Genomic DNA, 15,368 nt, shown 5'->3' on the forward strand with positions numbered 1-15,368 from the left:
TAGTAACTAGGTCGACGGGCTCGAGTACGATAATCTTTTCCTATACCTTTATATATATCGCGGCTGTCTACTAATATACTATCGCTTCTACGGTAACGTCCTACTTATCCTCGAACTAGCCTAGCAAGTTATAGCAATTAGTAGCCTAACTAAGGCGCTCGTCGCTCTACTCTAGTATTTCGTCTTCTAGTCTATCTACTATACGTACTATAATCTATACAATCTATGCGTATACGGATGTAAGGTTTAGCTCGGTCTCGTCCTAGCCTAGTATACTAGTAAGGATCTTATATAGTTTATCTAAGGCGTGCTTTACGAATCCGTAGCTAGCTAAAGCGCTTGTAAGTTAAAAGGCGGTCTAGATATAGGGCACCGCGAAGGGTATACCGTTCTCCTTATAAGACGTTAGAGTAAGGTCGAGTTTAGCTAGTATCCGGATCGCGTAGTAGATATTATAGTTACGGACTCGGTCCGGGATCTCTACTAGATCGCAAAACAATTTAGCGTACTAGGGATTAGGGACGATAACGCGGTATCGCTAGCCGTCCTAAGCGACGTCTAGCTTAGCGTCTAGAAACTAATAGAACTATAGCAGGCCGAAAAACGTAGCCTAGCTAGCGTAGTTACCTATCTCGTAGCCTTTAACGCTAGCGCCCTACTATAATAAGATAGCGATATAGCGCGAGGTATTGCGGTCCTTTAGATTAGCTTTAGGGTCGAGTAGCGGTAGGGGCAGGTAGGTAAGTTCGGAGAGGTCGATTAAACAAATACGTATAATATATACCCTATCGGAGCCGTAGTACTTTAGGAAGAAGTCCTCGAAGGTAATAGGGTTTACCCGTAAAGTTCTTCTACGTAATAGTAGGCGTAGTAGTAGCGTACGATAGATTCGTGCCTATACTATAGCGTTAACGAAGTTGCTAATATTTTCTAATAGTAGTCGGTCGAGCTCGCGGTATAACTCCGCTAGAACCTTATCATAAGGGATTTTATTAAGTCTCGCCTAAGCGATATGTTTAGGCGTACTAGTATAGTCCTCGTAGTGCTCGATTTGTAGTAGTGCTAAGGCGAATAGCAGACCGCTAACCTTGCGACGCTACGGTACCTACTACTAGCTTAGCTCTAAGAGCTCGTCTTCCTTATAGGCGTATTACTATTATATAGGAGGGCCGCGCTCGCCCGCTAGCGGACGGTAGCGCTCGGTACGCTCTATTTTAGGGATAGATAGTATTATCGGGGCTAGTCGTTAAGGCGGCGTATACTTAGTAAGGATATTAGTAATACTAATAAATAAGCGGAGAGAATTTAGTATATTACGTATATATAGCAACTAAGAATTTGCGGCGTTGCTAGGGCGTCTACGCTTGTTATAACGTAAACTTTACCTCGCTTACGCCGCGCTGTTTATATATACGGTACGGCCCGTCCGATAATAGGACGCGTTATACGTTAATAATAATAATAGGGCGCGTCGGCGCGCGCTCTAGGGCGATAATAGGGGAGGATAATAAAGTAAACTATTTTTGTTTTAAAATAAAGTAAAGTAGGGTACGTTTTAAAATAAAGTAAAGTAGGGTACGATTTAATTATAGACAATAGTACTATAACGTAATATGCCGCGATAGAGATTCCTATTACTATATATAGTGCTACTTAGTTAACCCTCGTCTAGCGGCTCTTTAGGAGTTGCGTAAGCTAGGCCTCCGAGAAGGCCGAGCCTATAGTTCTTCTACTATTAACTATAGCGCGCCTAGGGACGGCGCTACCGGTGCCTCCTATTATAGCGCTTGCTATCGCGGTGCTTGCTATCGTAGTACCTGCTATCGTAGTGCTTGCTATTATAACGCTTGCTATAGGTAGAGGCGGTCGTACTCCTAGACGAGTTCCGCTAAATCGCGGAGATCGTCGATATCGTACTAAACGTTATACGCGTAATTATAGCTACGCTATTTAACTAAGTATTACGTCTTACCTCTCGAGACTCTACGTCCGAGGAGCCTCTCGATCTCGTAATAGGGTGCTCTTAGGTATAGATAGTCGTCGTCGAAAGATACTTTAACTACTAGGCTAGGCTCCGGTATCTCTCGGTCGTATAGGTTACAGCCTTCCGGATAGGGTTCTAACTGCGAAACTAAGATTATAGGGTAGATACGCATTACTAGGGGGAGATCGAGCTCGTAGGCAAGGTTGCCGACTAGACGCACTACCTTAAATAGTCCGGTACGCTACGCTAAAAGTTTGCGATTAGGGTTCCCTAGTAGGCGGTATCCCTTATATAGCTTAAGTAGTACCTTTTAGCCTATCTTAAAGGAGATAGGGCGATACTTATAGTTATATCGGTCCTTTATTATCGCTGCCGCCTACGTAAGAGAGTCCGTAGCCTAATCGCGTACTTACTGTCTTAATACTAAGTAGTCCTTAGTAGGGAGCTCGGTAAGGGGGTTTAGCGCGTCTAAGTTGGTCTTAAATCCTTAAATTAGAATATTAGGTACCTCTCTAGTCGAGGCATTTCTAGCGTTGTTAAGCTCGGCCTAGATATACGGAAGTATATCTATCTAATTAGCATCCGGATAATTAGAGGTAAAGAATCGTAGTGCGATTTCTACGGTCTAATTAGTTCGCTTAGACTAGCCGTCCGACTAAGGATAGTACGCCGTCGTTGCGAAGAACCTCGTGCCTAACTTTTTAAAGGCTGCTTTTATAAAGTTACTAAGCTAAATAGGGTCCCGGTCGCCGATTATAATAGCTAGAAGGTTGCGTTCTATTTCGACGTAGCCCTAGATCTAGTCGCTACCGTATTGCTACGCTATCTACGTTAATTTGCACTTGCGTAGTATAACGCGCTTAGAGTACTTATATGTCTCTATAAGGAAACTATCGTAGCTATCTTTATTAGGTAGCAGACCGTAAACCTCGTCTATAGTAATAGCGTACTATAGGATAGGTTAGCATTTAATCGGCTACAATTTACCGTATAGAGGATAGCGTAGCGTCTAGTTTAGGATATACTCGGAGTAATAAGCGATATACTTAGAGACCTCGCGCCTAAGCCGGCGTATATAGAAACTAGCGTATAAGCGAGCGTAAGTGCGGTAATAACCTATATAGTAATAATAATCGTAGGCTATCTAGAAGACCTCCTTATATAGGGAGCGGGGGATATATAGTCTCTCTCTACCGTCGGTATCGTCCTTAAAATAGATAAGGTCGTCGTATAAGAAAAAACAAAGTCCTAAAGAGCTCGACTCGGCCTCGCCTATAATGTCCGCTTCCTTATAGTTAGGGTTCTCGTTAGCTTCTAGCGTCCTCTCGGCGGTAGCTCGTAGGCGGCGTTCTTCTACGGCGTTTAGCTAAGCTAGGATTGCGGCCTAATAGGGGTCCTTAGTATATCCCGCCTTTAAGTCGTCCTTAAATTTAGTAGCGAGTTCTACGAGTACGGAGTAGAAAACTATAGGCTCGCCGGACGTATACGTTCTACCGGAGTGCTCGTCGACTATCGTTACGTAAAAACAAATCGCACCCTCGCTTTCGTATAGGTATATATAGTACGCGTCGATTATATTATTTATAGGGGCGGGATCGTCGTATACTAGGGGGTCTAGTATATCGTATACTTAATCTACCCGCTCGGTTAAGATCCGCTACGAGCCTACTTAAGGCGTCCGGTATTCTATAAAGGCGTCCTAGGCGGCAGTATACCTTAAGCTTAGGGTACTAGGAGAGGTACTAACTAGCTCGCACTAGACGAAGGTTAAGCTTGTCCGTAGACATAGTCGTTGCAAGGCTCGCTACCGTAGTAATGCCTAGGGCCGCTATATAGTCGGAGAATACGTATACTAGCTTGCGTGCCGCCTAGAGGATTATCCGTACCTTACGTACCGTCTAGACTAAACTGCTAACCTCGAGTTTAGTAACTAGATACCGCTTTTCTACGTCTATAAGTACTTTACTAAGGTATATAATAACTTGTACCTAATCCGCTAGGAAGCGTACGGCCTTGCTATTCTCGATAGTTAGTTCTAGGTCTCTCTTAACGTAGTATACTACTACGGCGAAACCTCCTACGTAGGTATCTAGGTCGATATATATAGGGCGATTAGGGTCCGCGTAATAGGAGAGCTTAATATCGCGGTATATCTGCTTTAGGATGTTAAAAGCCTTATACTCGGTTTCTAGTGCCTTATCTACGTCGAAGGCTAGGGTCTTAGCCGCGTAGCGCTTGCGCTTGCTACCTTTATTAGCTAGGCTAAAGCGTAAGAGTTCCTTCTTGCGGTTCTCGAATAGTATCGTAATCGTCGAGTAGTATAGAATATGCTAGCGTTGCTATCTAGTAAGTCCTAAGTAAAATTCGATGTCCTTTAGCGTAGTAGGGAATTTTAAGTCTAGAATAGCCTAGACCTTTTCCTTATAAGTAGTATATCCTAGCCCTAATACTCGTTAGCCTAAAAGCTTCGTAGATAGATATGCGAGGAACGACTTATAAGGTACGATACTAATTTTCTTGCCTACTAGGCACTCGAAAACGGCGTCTAGATACTTTAGGTACTCTTCGAAAATACAGGAATAGATAATAATATCGTCGATGTAAGTACGGTAGTAGGATTTGTATCGCTTAAGGATCTTATCGAGCTAGCGCTAGACATATTGTATACTGTTTAAGAATCCTATAATAGCTATATGTATCTGTTCCTAGCCGCGGTAACTATTAATTGCAAATTTGCTACGGTCCTTCTCGGCTACGGCCTATTAGTAGAAGAAGGCAACGGCGTCTACTATCGTAATATACGTAGAGCCGCGTAATGCCTTAATAATGTCTTCCTATCTAGGGAGTAGATAAGAATCCTTAACTGCAATCTTGTTTAGGCCCCTAATATCTACGACTACGCGTCCTTTACGGACTAGCTTACTATCTACTATCGTCGTTTTCTAGACTACAAAGACTAGGAACCCGAATTAGGTAGGCTTAGTCGTAAAGGATATCTTTCCTTAGGCGTATAGTAGGTCGAACGTCTTGTTTGTAACTTCTTTATTAGGGGCGTAGAGTAGGTACGCTACTATAGGAACTTTATCGTTCTCGTAGCCTAGCTTTAGCGTAACTTCTAGGTAGTCGGACTTAGGAATGTCTATAGTAGTGCCCTTGTCCTTCTATAGCTCCTCGTGCTTCTTTACTATAGCCTCGATGCGTTATACCTACTCTTCGGTACTATAGGCCGTTACGCTATTAAAAAGTTGCGTTTCCTTAGTAGGGTTCGGTATATCCGGTAGCGGAAGGCCGGCTACGCCGTAATCTTTAGGCGCGATATAGTAGCAACCGTAGTAGTTACACTCGCGTATATACCCTATCTTTGTATATCGTAGTAGAGTTTATAGCCGATCCGTATCGTTATAGACCTGTACGAAATTTATAGCGGCGTCTGTAACTGCGGCGTAGATAGTTAGGGCCTTGTTCTTAAGCTCCTAGTTTTACGAGTAGAAGGCTACGTCTCGGTCTATAGGAAGGTCTGTTCTAAACTAGACAGGTACCGAAGTTACCGTCTACGGTACTAGAACGACGTTCTCCTCGCTAGAGTATATAACCGTACGGAACTTAACCTAATCTTTGCGGCCTACTAGTAGGGGAATCTTCGCCTTTTTATAGGAATTAATCGTTACCGTACGGTATAGTATATTAATCTTAATGCCTTCCGGGCCGATAATGTCTATAGCTATAAGGAACTTAGCGCTAAGCTCCTTAACGATATATACCTTATAACGCATATAGGCGATAACCTTAGAGCCCTTAACGATTCCCGGTACCTAAAAGTCGAGATCTACGTACTCGCTAATATCCGTAGATCCTACGCCTTTAACCTTTAGTAGAGCTACTAGACGCTTACGCTCGATATCCGGGCGTATCTAGCGTAGGAAGGCCTCGTCGATAAGTAATACTATAGCGCTTATATCTAAGCAGACCGCGTACTTAGTACTGTCCTTCTATAGGCGTACGACTGTACGTAGATAATAATAGCCTCGAAACGCGTATCCTCCTTTAATCTTTAGTAATATAGCGGACTTAATAAGCCTAGCGTCCTTCTCTACGCTATCCCTCTTAGGCGTTAGCTCTGTAGCGTGCTTAGTACGCCTATAGTCCTATAAGAGATTATTGCTATCGAATTTCGTACTACAATTTAAGCATAAGAACTTTAAAGGCCGTATTGTAGCGAAGAGTTCTATAGCCGGGGGAAGGTACTTACCGACGTATAGGAAGAAGGGCGATAGTAGCGGAACTTCGCTATAGTATACTAATATAGAGTCCTGTAAAGAGGCGTTATTATCTACGTCGTCTAATCCCTAGTAGATGTCTACCTAGTCGTTAAAATATATCGGTACGGAGTATAGGCTTACTAGCCTCGCGGAGTAGCGTAAGCTTAATCGCGGGCATAAGTATAAACTCGGGTATAGGATAGGGATAGGATCTTCGCCCTAAGGCTCCGGTTCCTACTTATTAGCATAACAGTTGCGCGGGGCATTATCGTATTAACGGCCGCGTTACTACTAACCCTAGGTATCGTATGCGTCCTTTCGCGTACCCCTATCTTATCGTCGTCTACAATTAGCGTTCCCTTTACTACCGCGCGCTTCGTAGCCTCGATTATTATTACGTAGCTCTACTCGGTTATTACGGTTAGAAGCGTACTCTTTTTAGCGTCCCTCCTCTGCTAGGGCTTGCTTATTGTTTCCTTAGTCTCGATACTAATACTAGTTTTAATTAGTATAGCTACTATTTCTAGGGCGCTTATTGCCGTAGCCGCCGCTATAGCCGCCGGCGTAACCGCGACCTAAGTTATCGCGATATCTACGCACTACTACGGCGTACCGGTCGTCGAACCTACTAGCGTAACCGCGACTTAAAGTATCGCGATATATGCCTAAAGAATCGGCGTACCGGTCGCTATTACGAGCGTTTCGATACTATAACTTACTATTATATCTATTATAGCCTCGCGCCGTACTGCAGGTATCGGACTATATATATCTGCGGCACTATGCTTTATACTTATCTTCTACGGCTCGCGTAAAAGTGTAAATCGTATCGCTTAGTAAGGGCTTGTCGAGCTTGTTCTATAGGCGCGGTTCGAATCGTAGCTATACCTAATAGAGGAGGGCGTACGGCCTATTCGGGTCTGTCTCGAGACCTGCCTTACGTACGTAGCGGATACAGTTTATAATAAATTGCTAGGGTACTCTACGGTTACGTACGTCCTATACTATATAGGATTTAATATATAGCTTGTCCTAGGCCTCGACAATAGATCTACTAAACTTGTCCCTTAGTGCCTTATACTAGCGCTTAATGCCCTCTCCTCCGTAGATAGTATCGCGGTTATTACTCGTTAGCTCGTAGATAAACTATTGCTATACGGCTCTACGTAGGCACTTAGTAAGCTAGGTACGTACTATGCGGGCGTAATTAACCGCCGCGTAGTCGCAAGCCGCGTCTAAAAATAGGTATACCGAGATAAAGGTAACCTTGTTACCGTACGTATAGATGTCCTAGCCGTCTAAGTCCGTATATAGGGCGTCGGGGTAGAAGTACCCGATGTCTATCGGGTTAAACCTCTCTAAGCGCTAAGAACGTTGCGGGCTATAATAGGGTAAGCGGCTAAACTAAAAGTTATCGATATAGTACGGGTTAACGCGGTAACCTCGAGGGCTAAAGTTCCTACCCTAGGTACTAGAATTACCTAGGCTCGGGCTTAGAGGGCCTCCGCTAGCGGTACCGCCTTAGCTATAGCGGCGTTCTCTAGCCTCGGCATTGCGTTATACGTTACGACGTAACTAATAAGGCTAGGCTTCGACTAGGTTAGGTAGTAGGGCTAATAGAACCTATTTATATAGACCTGCGCGCGCGAGGCGTTTAGCTCTTCTAGTATCTAGCCTGTCTTATACTAAGCTAGAAGGGATGCTCTAGCGTAACTAGTTGATCTCGTCCCTAATTTTATCCCTAAGTTGCTATATTTAGATAACTTATTAATTTAATAGTTGTCTAAACAGCTAGCGTATCTTATTATATAGGATAGCTAGGTTAGCGGCGTTTAGGATTTCGCCGTCGGCGTCTTTAGCGGCCGCGTTAGCGCTAGTAGCGTTCTAGTTCTCGCGTGCTAGGACTTCGCGTAGCGCGCCCTCTCGTAGGTATTAAGGCTACGGGTTATCGTAGGCTAGCTACTTGCCGTTGCGCTAGTTTTAGGAGGATAGTCCTACGCTAGCGTTGCGTGCTCGCTAGCGGTCCGCGACTAGGCGTCTAGCCTCTATACCTAGGAAAGCGTCGACTAATCTATTATAGCGCTACTAGCGAGGAGGCGGGTTACGCTATACTAGGCTCTATATATACTAAGTCTATACGCTAGGTATCCGGGTCTATATCTTAAGACATATCGACTGTATTCTTAGCCGATACGGGAGGGAGTAGTAGCTCTTACTCTTGTCGTCGGGGTTCTCGCTACTAAGTACCTTGTTGCTAAAGCTTAGGAGCTAGTAAAGAGGACTCTAGACTACTTAGGGCTAGGAGCTCCTACTATTCGGGCTTAGGGCTCTATTACTCCGGAGCTTGCTAATTAGGACTCTACTACTCTATATCCTAGTGCCTAGGCTTAGGACCGTGTTGCTTAGGACCTTACTATTTAGAACTCTACTACTTAGGGCCGACTAAAACCGGTAAGGACAAATTAGAACTGCTTATAGGTAACAGCTCTAAGGCACTAAGTTCTCGTAGACCTAGGGGAAAAACAATTAGTAAGGACCTATAGCGTATATACGTAACTCGTCGCATACTAGCTACTAAGATCGTCCGGCGGCGGCGTAGTTATAGACTAGTATCCGGACTTGCGGGCACTACTATATCTAGAGAGGGTAGTGCTAGTTCCGGAGTAGGAGCCGCTAAGTCGTTAGGTCCTATCGTGTCTAAAACTACAAGTTCGTTATAGAGAGCAAGTAGCGTCTTCGCTGCTACTATAACTAAAGAGCGGTTAACTACCTAATCCTAAGGAAAACCGAGGGTAGTACCGCCTCTAGTGTCCGAGAGTTTTCGTAGTATATATTCTTCTAGGGGCTAATAATACGTAGTAATTTTCGTAACGACTACTATAAGCGGGTCTCTTTGCTTCTAGTATACTAACTTAGCGTAACCGGCGTTAGCTAAGAACTCCTTAAAGCAAAAAGCGATATTTAATAAGTAGGCGTCTAAATCGGGGCGTACGGAAGCTAGCGTATCTATAGAATAAGCGTAGGCTCGGTAATCTTATAAAAATGTAGGATAAGTATAGAGTTAAGGAACTAGACTAAATTCGGGAAACTGTTAGGGTGCTTATAGGCTCTTACCTCGACCGGTGCCCGCTTCGGTAGGTGCTAGTATAGAGTAAACAAACCTAGATAAGGAAGGCGGGCCGCCTAGTCTAGCGATTAGAGGGCTATAGAGCGCTATCGATTAGAGGGCTATCGGTATATAGCTATATATATATAGAAGATAATATACGGAATTTAGAGGACTGTCGTAATCGTATCTATATCAAGCGTAGGTAGTTATTATAGTTAGGTAGGTAGGTCGGTGCTACTAGTACGGGACCTCGCGGTCGCGTTAAGCGGCGGCGGTAGGGTTTTTTAGTTTTTTAAGGTGCCCGTTCGTCTAGTACTCGGGTACTGTTTAAACGGATCTAGATCTAACTAAAGCGAAGCTACTAATTGTTATACGAGGGACGATTAGTAGTTAGGCAATAGTATAGTATTGCGTAAGTATCTACGGTGCTACCGAAGTATATACTAGGCCCGGCGTACCGTGCCTACTGTAATATCTACCTTCTTAGCCTATAGCCGGTACTCCTTTATATATGTCTTATACTTCTCGATATCGGCTACGACTAGGCTCTAAGAGAGCGTCTTTCTATAGGAGTCTATCTCTTTCTATAGAATCTCGGATGCTTTAGCAACGTACTTTAGCTTACTATTCGCCTCTTTATACTTCTTCTTATTAAGTTCGTTTGCCTTAAACAAGATAGAGCACTAGCGGATCGTTTTACGATAGTCTAATTTAAGCTATCGTAGTAGTAAATAGATCGAGTCGTTGTCTTATAATACTATAGAAGCGAATTACTCGGAGGTTAGCTTCTAAAGGGATTTTAAGGGGATAGTAATAGTCGTTAGTAAGTCGGCTTTAGTCGCCGTATCGTAATCGATTGCTACTTCGTATTACCTAGTCGTATTATCTTTACGGATATAAGCATCGTAGATTAGTTTAGAGAAATTAAAAGTTAGGGCTAGAAGTTCTAGATAGGTCGTATCTTAACGATCTCTATACTCCTACTTAGGACCTTCTAGCAATTTCTCGAGGATCTCTTTCTCTTACTCGGAGTACTAGTTAGAGAGGAACTCGCCGGGAATAGCGGCTTATATCTTATTATCGGGTCGTATAAAGAGTGCGGATTCCCGCGTAGTACGCCGATAGCGTAGTCGCTTAGAACGCGCTATAGCGGAGAGAGTATATATAAGAGGTGCTAATACTTGCCGTTATATACTTACTCTTTATTTGCTACGAGAGATATAATTGCAGATACTCGAGTCGGGCGCGTATATATTTTATATAGAATAGCGTACTCGGCTAAGTATAGGGCGGATTCGAGTAGAACGCGTCTATCTTCTTATAGGCTACGTTTAAGCGAGTTACGGATATAGATACGGATATAGATATACGAGGCTATCTCTTTATAGCGCTACGCGGTAGCGATTTCGAATGCGAGTGTCGGATACGGTTTCGGATACGAGTTTCGAATAGGTAGATTGCGTAATACTAATATAGTAGTATCCTATAAGTATATAGTTCGCGAAATGTAACGGAGACCTTATATTCGAGGTAACTACGAAGTCGCGAACAACTATCTAAGAGGTCGTAGGGACTAAGTGTTTAAATAGGGATCCGGAGGTACTAAGCTACGGCACGGCCCGTGCCGGGCTTTTACGTATTAGACTCGTATATAAAGGGCTTGCCCGTAATATTAAAAAAAGGTATTTAGCCTTACTATTAGTATATAATAAGTAGTCGATTATTAATAGAGATATACTAGTTGGCTTATATTAGTAGTAAAGTAGACTTTACCGATAAAAGGAAGGCGAACTATATTATATTTCGTACGCTCCGCTAGACAGGTCCAAGTTGCGATGAAACAAAGACAGGACTAACGTTGGTTTGGCGGGCGGTAGAGAAGACATGCGAGTAGCTGCCAGTGCAGCATCGATAGAGCCTCTTCGCGCAAAGTAGTGCGACATCTTCTAAATTATATCGGAGACGAAACACCCACCTTCTGAAGTTTTCTAAGCATCCAGGGCTTGTGGACTGCGCTTCTCTCATCAGGCATAATTTCTCTAATGAGACTCTGATACGGATGAGTCGCAAAGCCTCTTCTCGCATCGGAGTGAAAGCGCTCGATATCTCAATCCTGGGTTTTGTGGTTTGCAACGAATCAGATGGACTAAATCTCGAGGACCGGCAGGCATCCACATCCACTCCGATGTGCAAAGGCGCTGTAGTTGAAGGGCCATGATGAAGGCTCTCGTCGAAGAGAGCGCGGTCACTTTGGTACTTCTCTTCTGAGTTCTGGACTCTGCAAGCAGAACGACGCCGAGGCAATCATCAAAGGTCCTCTCTTGCTTGTCTTCGCCACAAGCGCCCGCGGTGTACATGATGCAGTATGCAGGGTTCTGGCGCTGATTGATGTTGTCCGCAGATCCTAGCACGTCCTGTCAGGTGAAGTTGCTGCTGAAAAATTTTCCACCGGGCTCGTCTCTCGTCGGTCGAAGGACTTTGCTGGCTGAGAAATACCATCACACGTCTGGTGTCGCCTGGTTGTGCTCTTGGGTCAATCTTTGCGGCGTTGTATGAAGAGCCACCAAAAGATCGTAAAGAGGTACATGCTGGTTATCGCCACCCGCCTACGTGGATAGCGCTTCATAGTGTACAGGACTTGTCGCCAAGTGCAGTACCTGTCACGGACTTGGCTCGGAGAGTTAAAGAGATCGTGTTGTGATGCCTGCTAGCTGTTATTGGGCAACTTTTATGTTCATCTGCCGACTAATTCGAGCAAAAGATCGTCGGTGTAGCTAAAATAGGCAGGACACAAGACCTGCTGACCATTTGCCGACAGTCTTGTGGCTGTTGCGACAAATACGTCGTGCGAGCGCACTTAACCTTAGCAAAGAAGCTTGAATCAAGAGTTGCCGGCTAGACGGGTTTGCGACATAGCTTGCAGCTAATGAGCCACCCAGGATTTCTGACTCGTCGATATGATTTGCACTGGTGACATGCAAAAGGGCCCTGCATCCGGCTAGGCTTCTTCCCTGAGATTGGAGTGCCAAAGCCTCATGCCTTGGTGTAATATACCCCGCGAGCTTCAGAGAGTGTGTGCGAGCGTGCGGTCTAATCAGGCACTTGCCGCCGGAAAGATGAACATCGAGGAAATACCTGTAGGCCGAGAAGGCAGATATATAAGTCCTGTCACGGCGGTGTAAAGGGAGCAGTCTCCTCCTTTTGCAAAACAATCCAGCAGCCATCATGTTGTCCAAGGCTTTCGCAACAGCGGCGCTGCTCAATGCCGCAGCGGCATTCCCACATATTGCTCAGATGGTGGAGAAGCAGCGTATGGAAGAGCGTAGGTAGTCGAACTGACCCATCGAGACATCGGAGCTGACATCTATGCAGGCCAAGTAGGTGTTCCAGATGGTGCCATTGCATTCCCAGAATGGCCAGGCTCGCCATTGCACGCCTCATTCGACAAATTCGATCCTTCAAGCCAGCTTGTGTCAACATCCGGTGACCACGCATGGCAAGCACCAGGTCCGGGTGACATTCGAGGCCCATGCGCTGGTCTCAACGCTGCAGCAAACCACGGCTATCTTCCGAGGTCAGGTATTGTGGATGCGGACGCCATCAACACGGGTCTATGGCAGGCATTCGGCTTGGACAAGACGGCCACCATCTTCCTCCAGACTGCCACCTCTTTCTTCAATGGAGATCCAATCTCCGGCAGATGGAGCATTGGCTACCACAGCGACAAGACCCAATCACTTGGTGCTGTGGGCGACCTCCTCGGCAACGAGACCGGTATCTGCGCATACGGTCATCTTCGCAGCGAGGGCGATGCATCAATCACTCGCGGTGACTGGCTCGCGCCAAGCATGAACTCGAACTGCGCATCATACCCAGTCTTCATGCAGGAGCTCCTCGACCTTGCAAAGGCCAGGACAGGCGGCAACTTGACTCCAAGAGTCATGGCCGAGCACTCCGACAACCGCAAGAAGTACTCCATCGCCAACAATCCCAACTACTTCTCGCCACCTTACGCCGGTGTCGCCTTCACCTTCGGCGCTCACATGTTCGCCTTCCAGCTCTTGGCAAATCACAGCGCCACCGAGCCACGAGGCTTCCTGACCCCAGAAGTCTTCATGAGCTTCTTCTCGTACACCCAGGATGGCAGCGGCAACTTGCAGTACAAGTACGGCCATGAGCGCATTCCAGACAACTGGTACCGCCGCCACAACGACGATCCCTGGACGCTGAACGACATTGCCATCTCTACTGCTCAGCAATGCGCGTCATATCCATCCGCTTGCTTGGTGGGTGGCAACACTGGTGAAGTAAACAGCTTCGATGGCTTTGACCTGGGTGACATCTCCGGTGGCTTCGTCAACAGCGTTTCTGACCTGTCCGACCCTAAGCGCATGGCTTGCTTCATTGCTCAGGCCATTCGTGCTGATACTCCAAGCTTCTTGGACAAGGTCTTCTCCGGTGCCACTTTGAGCACTGTGTTGGGACTGGTTGGTACGCAGATGGAGCCGGTCCTGAAGACTCTGGGTGACTGCCCGAATCTGCCAGCAGGCAAGAGCGTCTTCGGTCCAAATTCAAAGTATCCAGGTGCTAGATTGGCGACCAGTGGAAGCAGGAATCCATTTAAGAAGTGATTGTAGATGAAATAGTCAAGGCAATGTAACGGAGATTTCGCCGCGTGTAAAAGATCGCGTCCATCACGTCCGTCGCGCCCATCGCCAATGTCTTCGCTGCCACTGCCACTCCTCGTGACTTGTGAACCGGTAATAATGTTATACGTATTCCAGTCGAGCGTATCTGATGTGTTGTGGAAGGCGCGACAAGGCGTTATAGTAAGATCGGAGATATGCTTTACCACTACGCGGACTCTGCCTAGAAGTCAAGCGGGCGTGCCGCACAGCCGCAAATGACGCACACCTCCGAGGTTTCAACTAAGGCACTTTAGTATGCAGTTTCTCAACAACTATTAGAGATATAATGTTTATATTAAGACAGTAGACACTTGTAATAATAGGCTTCAAAATAGTATACATATTATAGCTATAGCTTATATCGTTATCGCGTACTACGTATAGGCTAAGATCTACCCTAAATCTCGGCTTCTAGCTTCTATACCTTACTACTTTATAACACCTTAGCTAGAGGCTTAACTAGTACTTGTTTGCGACTCCTTAGCTTCTTAGCTAACTATTATAGACTATCTTAGAGTTGTCGAGTCGCCTACTTAGTCTCTTTATTACGTTATTTATTAGTAGTATCTACTAGCTTCTAAGCTGCCTTCTCTATAGCTATCTTCGAGCGTTCTTCTTTACGTAACTAAATAGCGACTTTCTTCTACTAAGCCCTCGTACGAGACTCTTCCTTCTTAAGCTATTTAGCGGCTTGTTAGTCTACTTTGTCTTATTCTTTACGAGCTTATATAGCAAGAGCCTATCTAATCTTCTCTAGCAAGAAGAATACAGCGCCATTATTGTCATTTGCCCCTAGCTCTTCGAATAAGCCTTTGCTACGCTTGCGCTTCTTCTTCTTAAGATTAAGTACTATTTAAAAGCCCTTATTCTCGGCCTTTAGTAGAGCATTCTTAGTTATTATAGCGAGAATAGTATTAGATAGCTTATTAACCTTCCTATACTAAAACTCGTCTAGTTCTCTAGCTACAACGTCTCTAAGTAGTTTTTTAAGCTTCTTCTAGTTACTAGCTAATAAGATTGAGTTATATAAGTTACTACTAGAAGGCCTTATTACTATCTCCTTCGGTTTAAAGATATCTAGTATCTCTAGTAGATTAAATAGATATAGGCCTATCTTCTTCTAGGCACTAAGAATATTCTTCTTAGTAAGAGCCTTTATCTAGGTAGGTTAGAACAAGCGTAGGAAGTTACGTTTAGTAATACTATACAACCCCTAGTAGTTATAAAGGAACTTGTCTAGTTCTTAGCTATAGTAAACGCTAAGTAGACTAAAGACTAATACATTAAGCGGCTAGAGCCTATACGTTAAGTAAGGAGGGTAGATAGCT

At 44.9% G+C, this 15,368-nt stretch overlaps 1 protein-coding gene across 1 annotated transcript; it reads left to right on the plus strand.

The window, feature by feature from the left end:
* Positions 1–12,577: 12,577 nt before the first annotated feature.
* Positions 12,578–13,983, plus strand: MYCFIDRAFT_29455 (uncharacterized protein; the record flags this gene model as incomplete). Its single annotated transcript, XM_007924144.1, has 2 exons — positions 12,578–12,674; positions 12,731–13,983. The coding sequence occupies 2 exons, from the start codon at positions 12,578–12,580 to the stop codon at positions 13,981–13,983; spliced, it is 1,350 nt and encodes a 449-aa protein (XP_007922335.1).
* Positions 13,984–15,368: the final 1,385 nt, after the last annotated feature.

This window comes from Pseudocercospora fijiensis (assembly GCF_000340215.1).
Source record: "Pseudocercospora fijiensis CIRAD86 unplaced genomic scaffold MYCFIscaffold_2, whole genome shotgun sequence".
NCBI classification, from domain to species: domain Eukaryota; kingdom Fungi; phylum Ascomycota; class Dothideomycetes; order Mycosphaerellales; family Mycosphaerellaceae; genus Pseudocercospora; species Pseudocercospora fijiensis.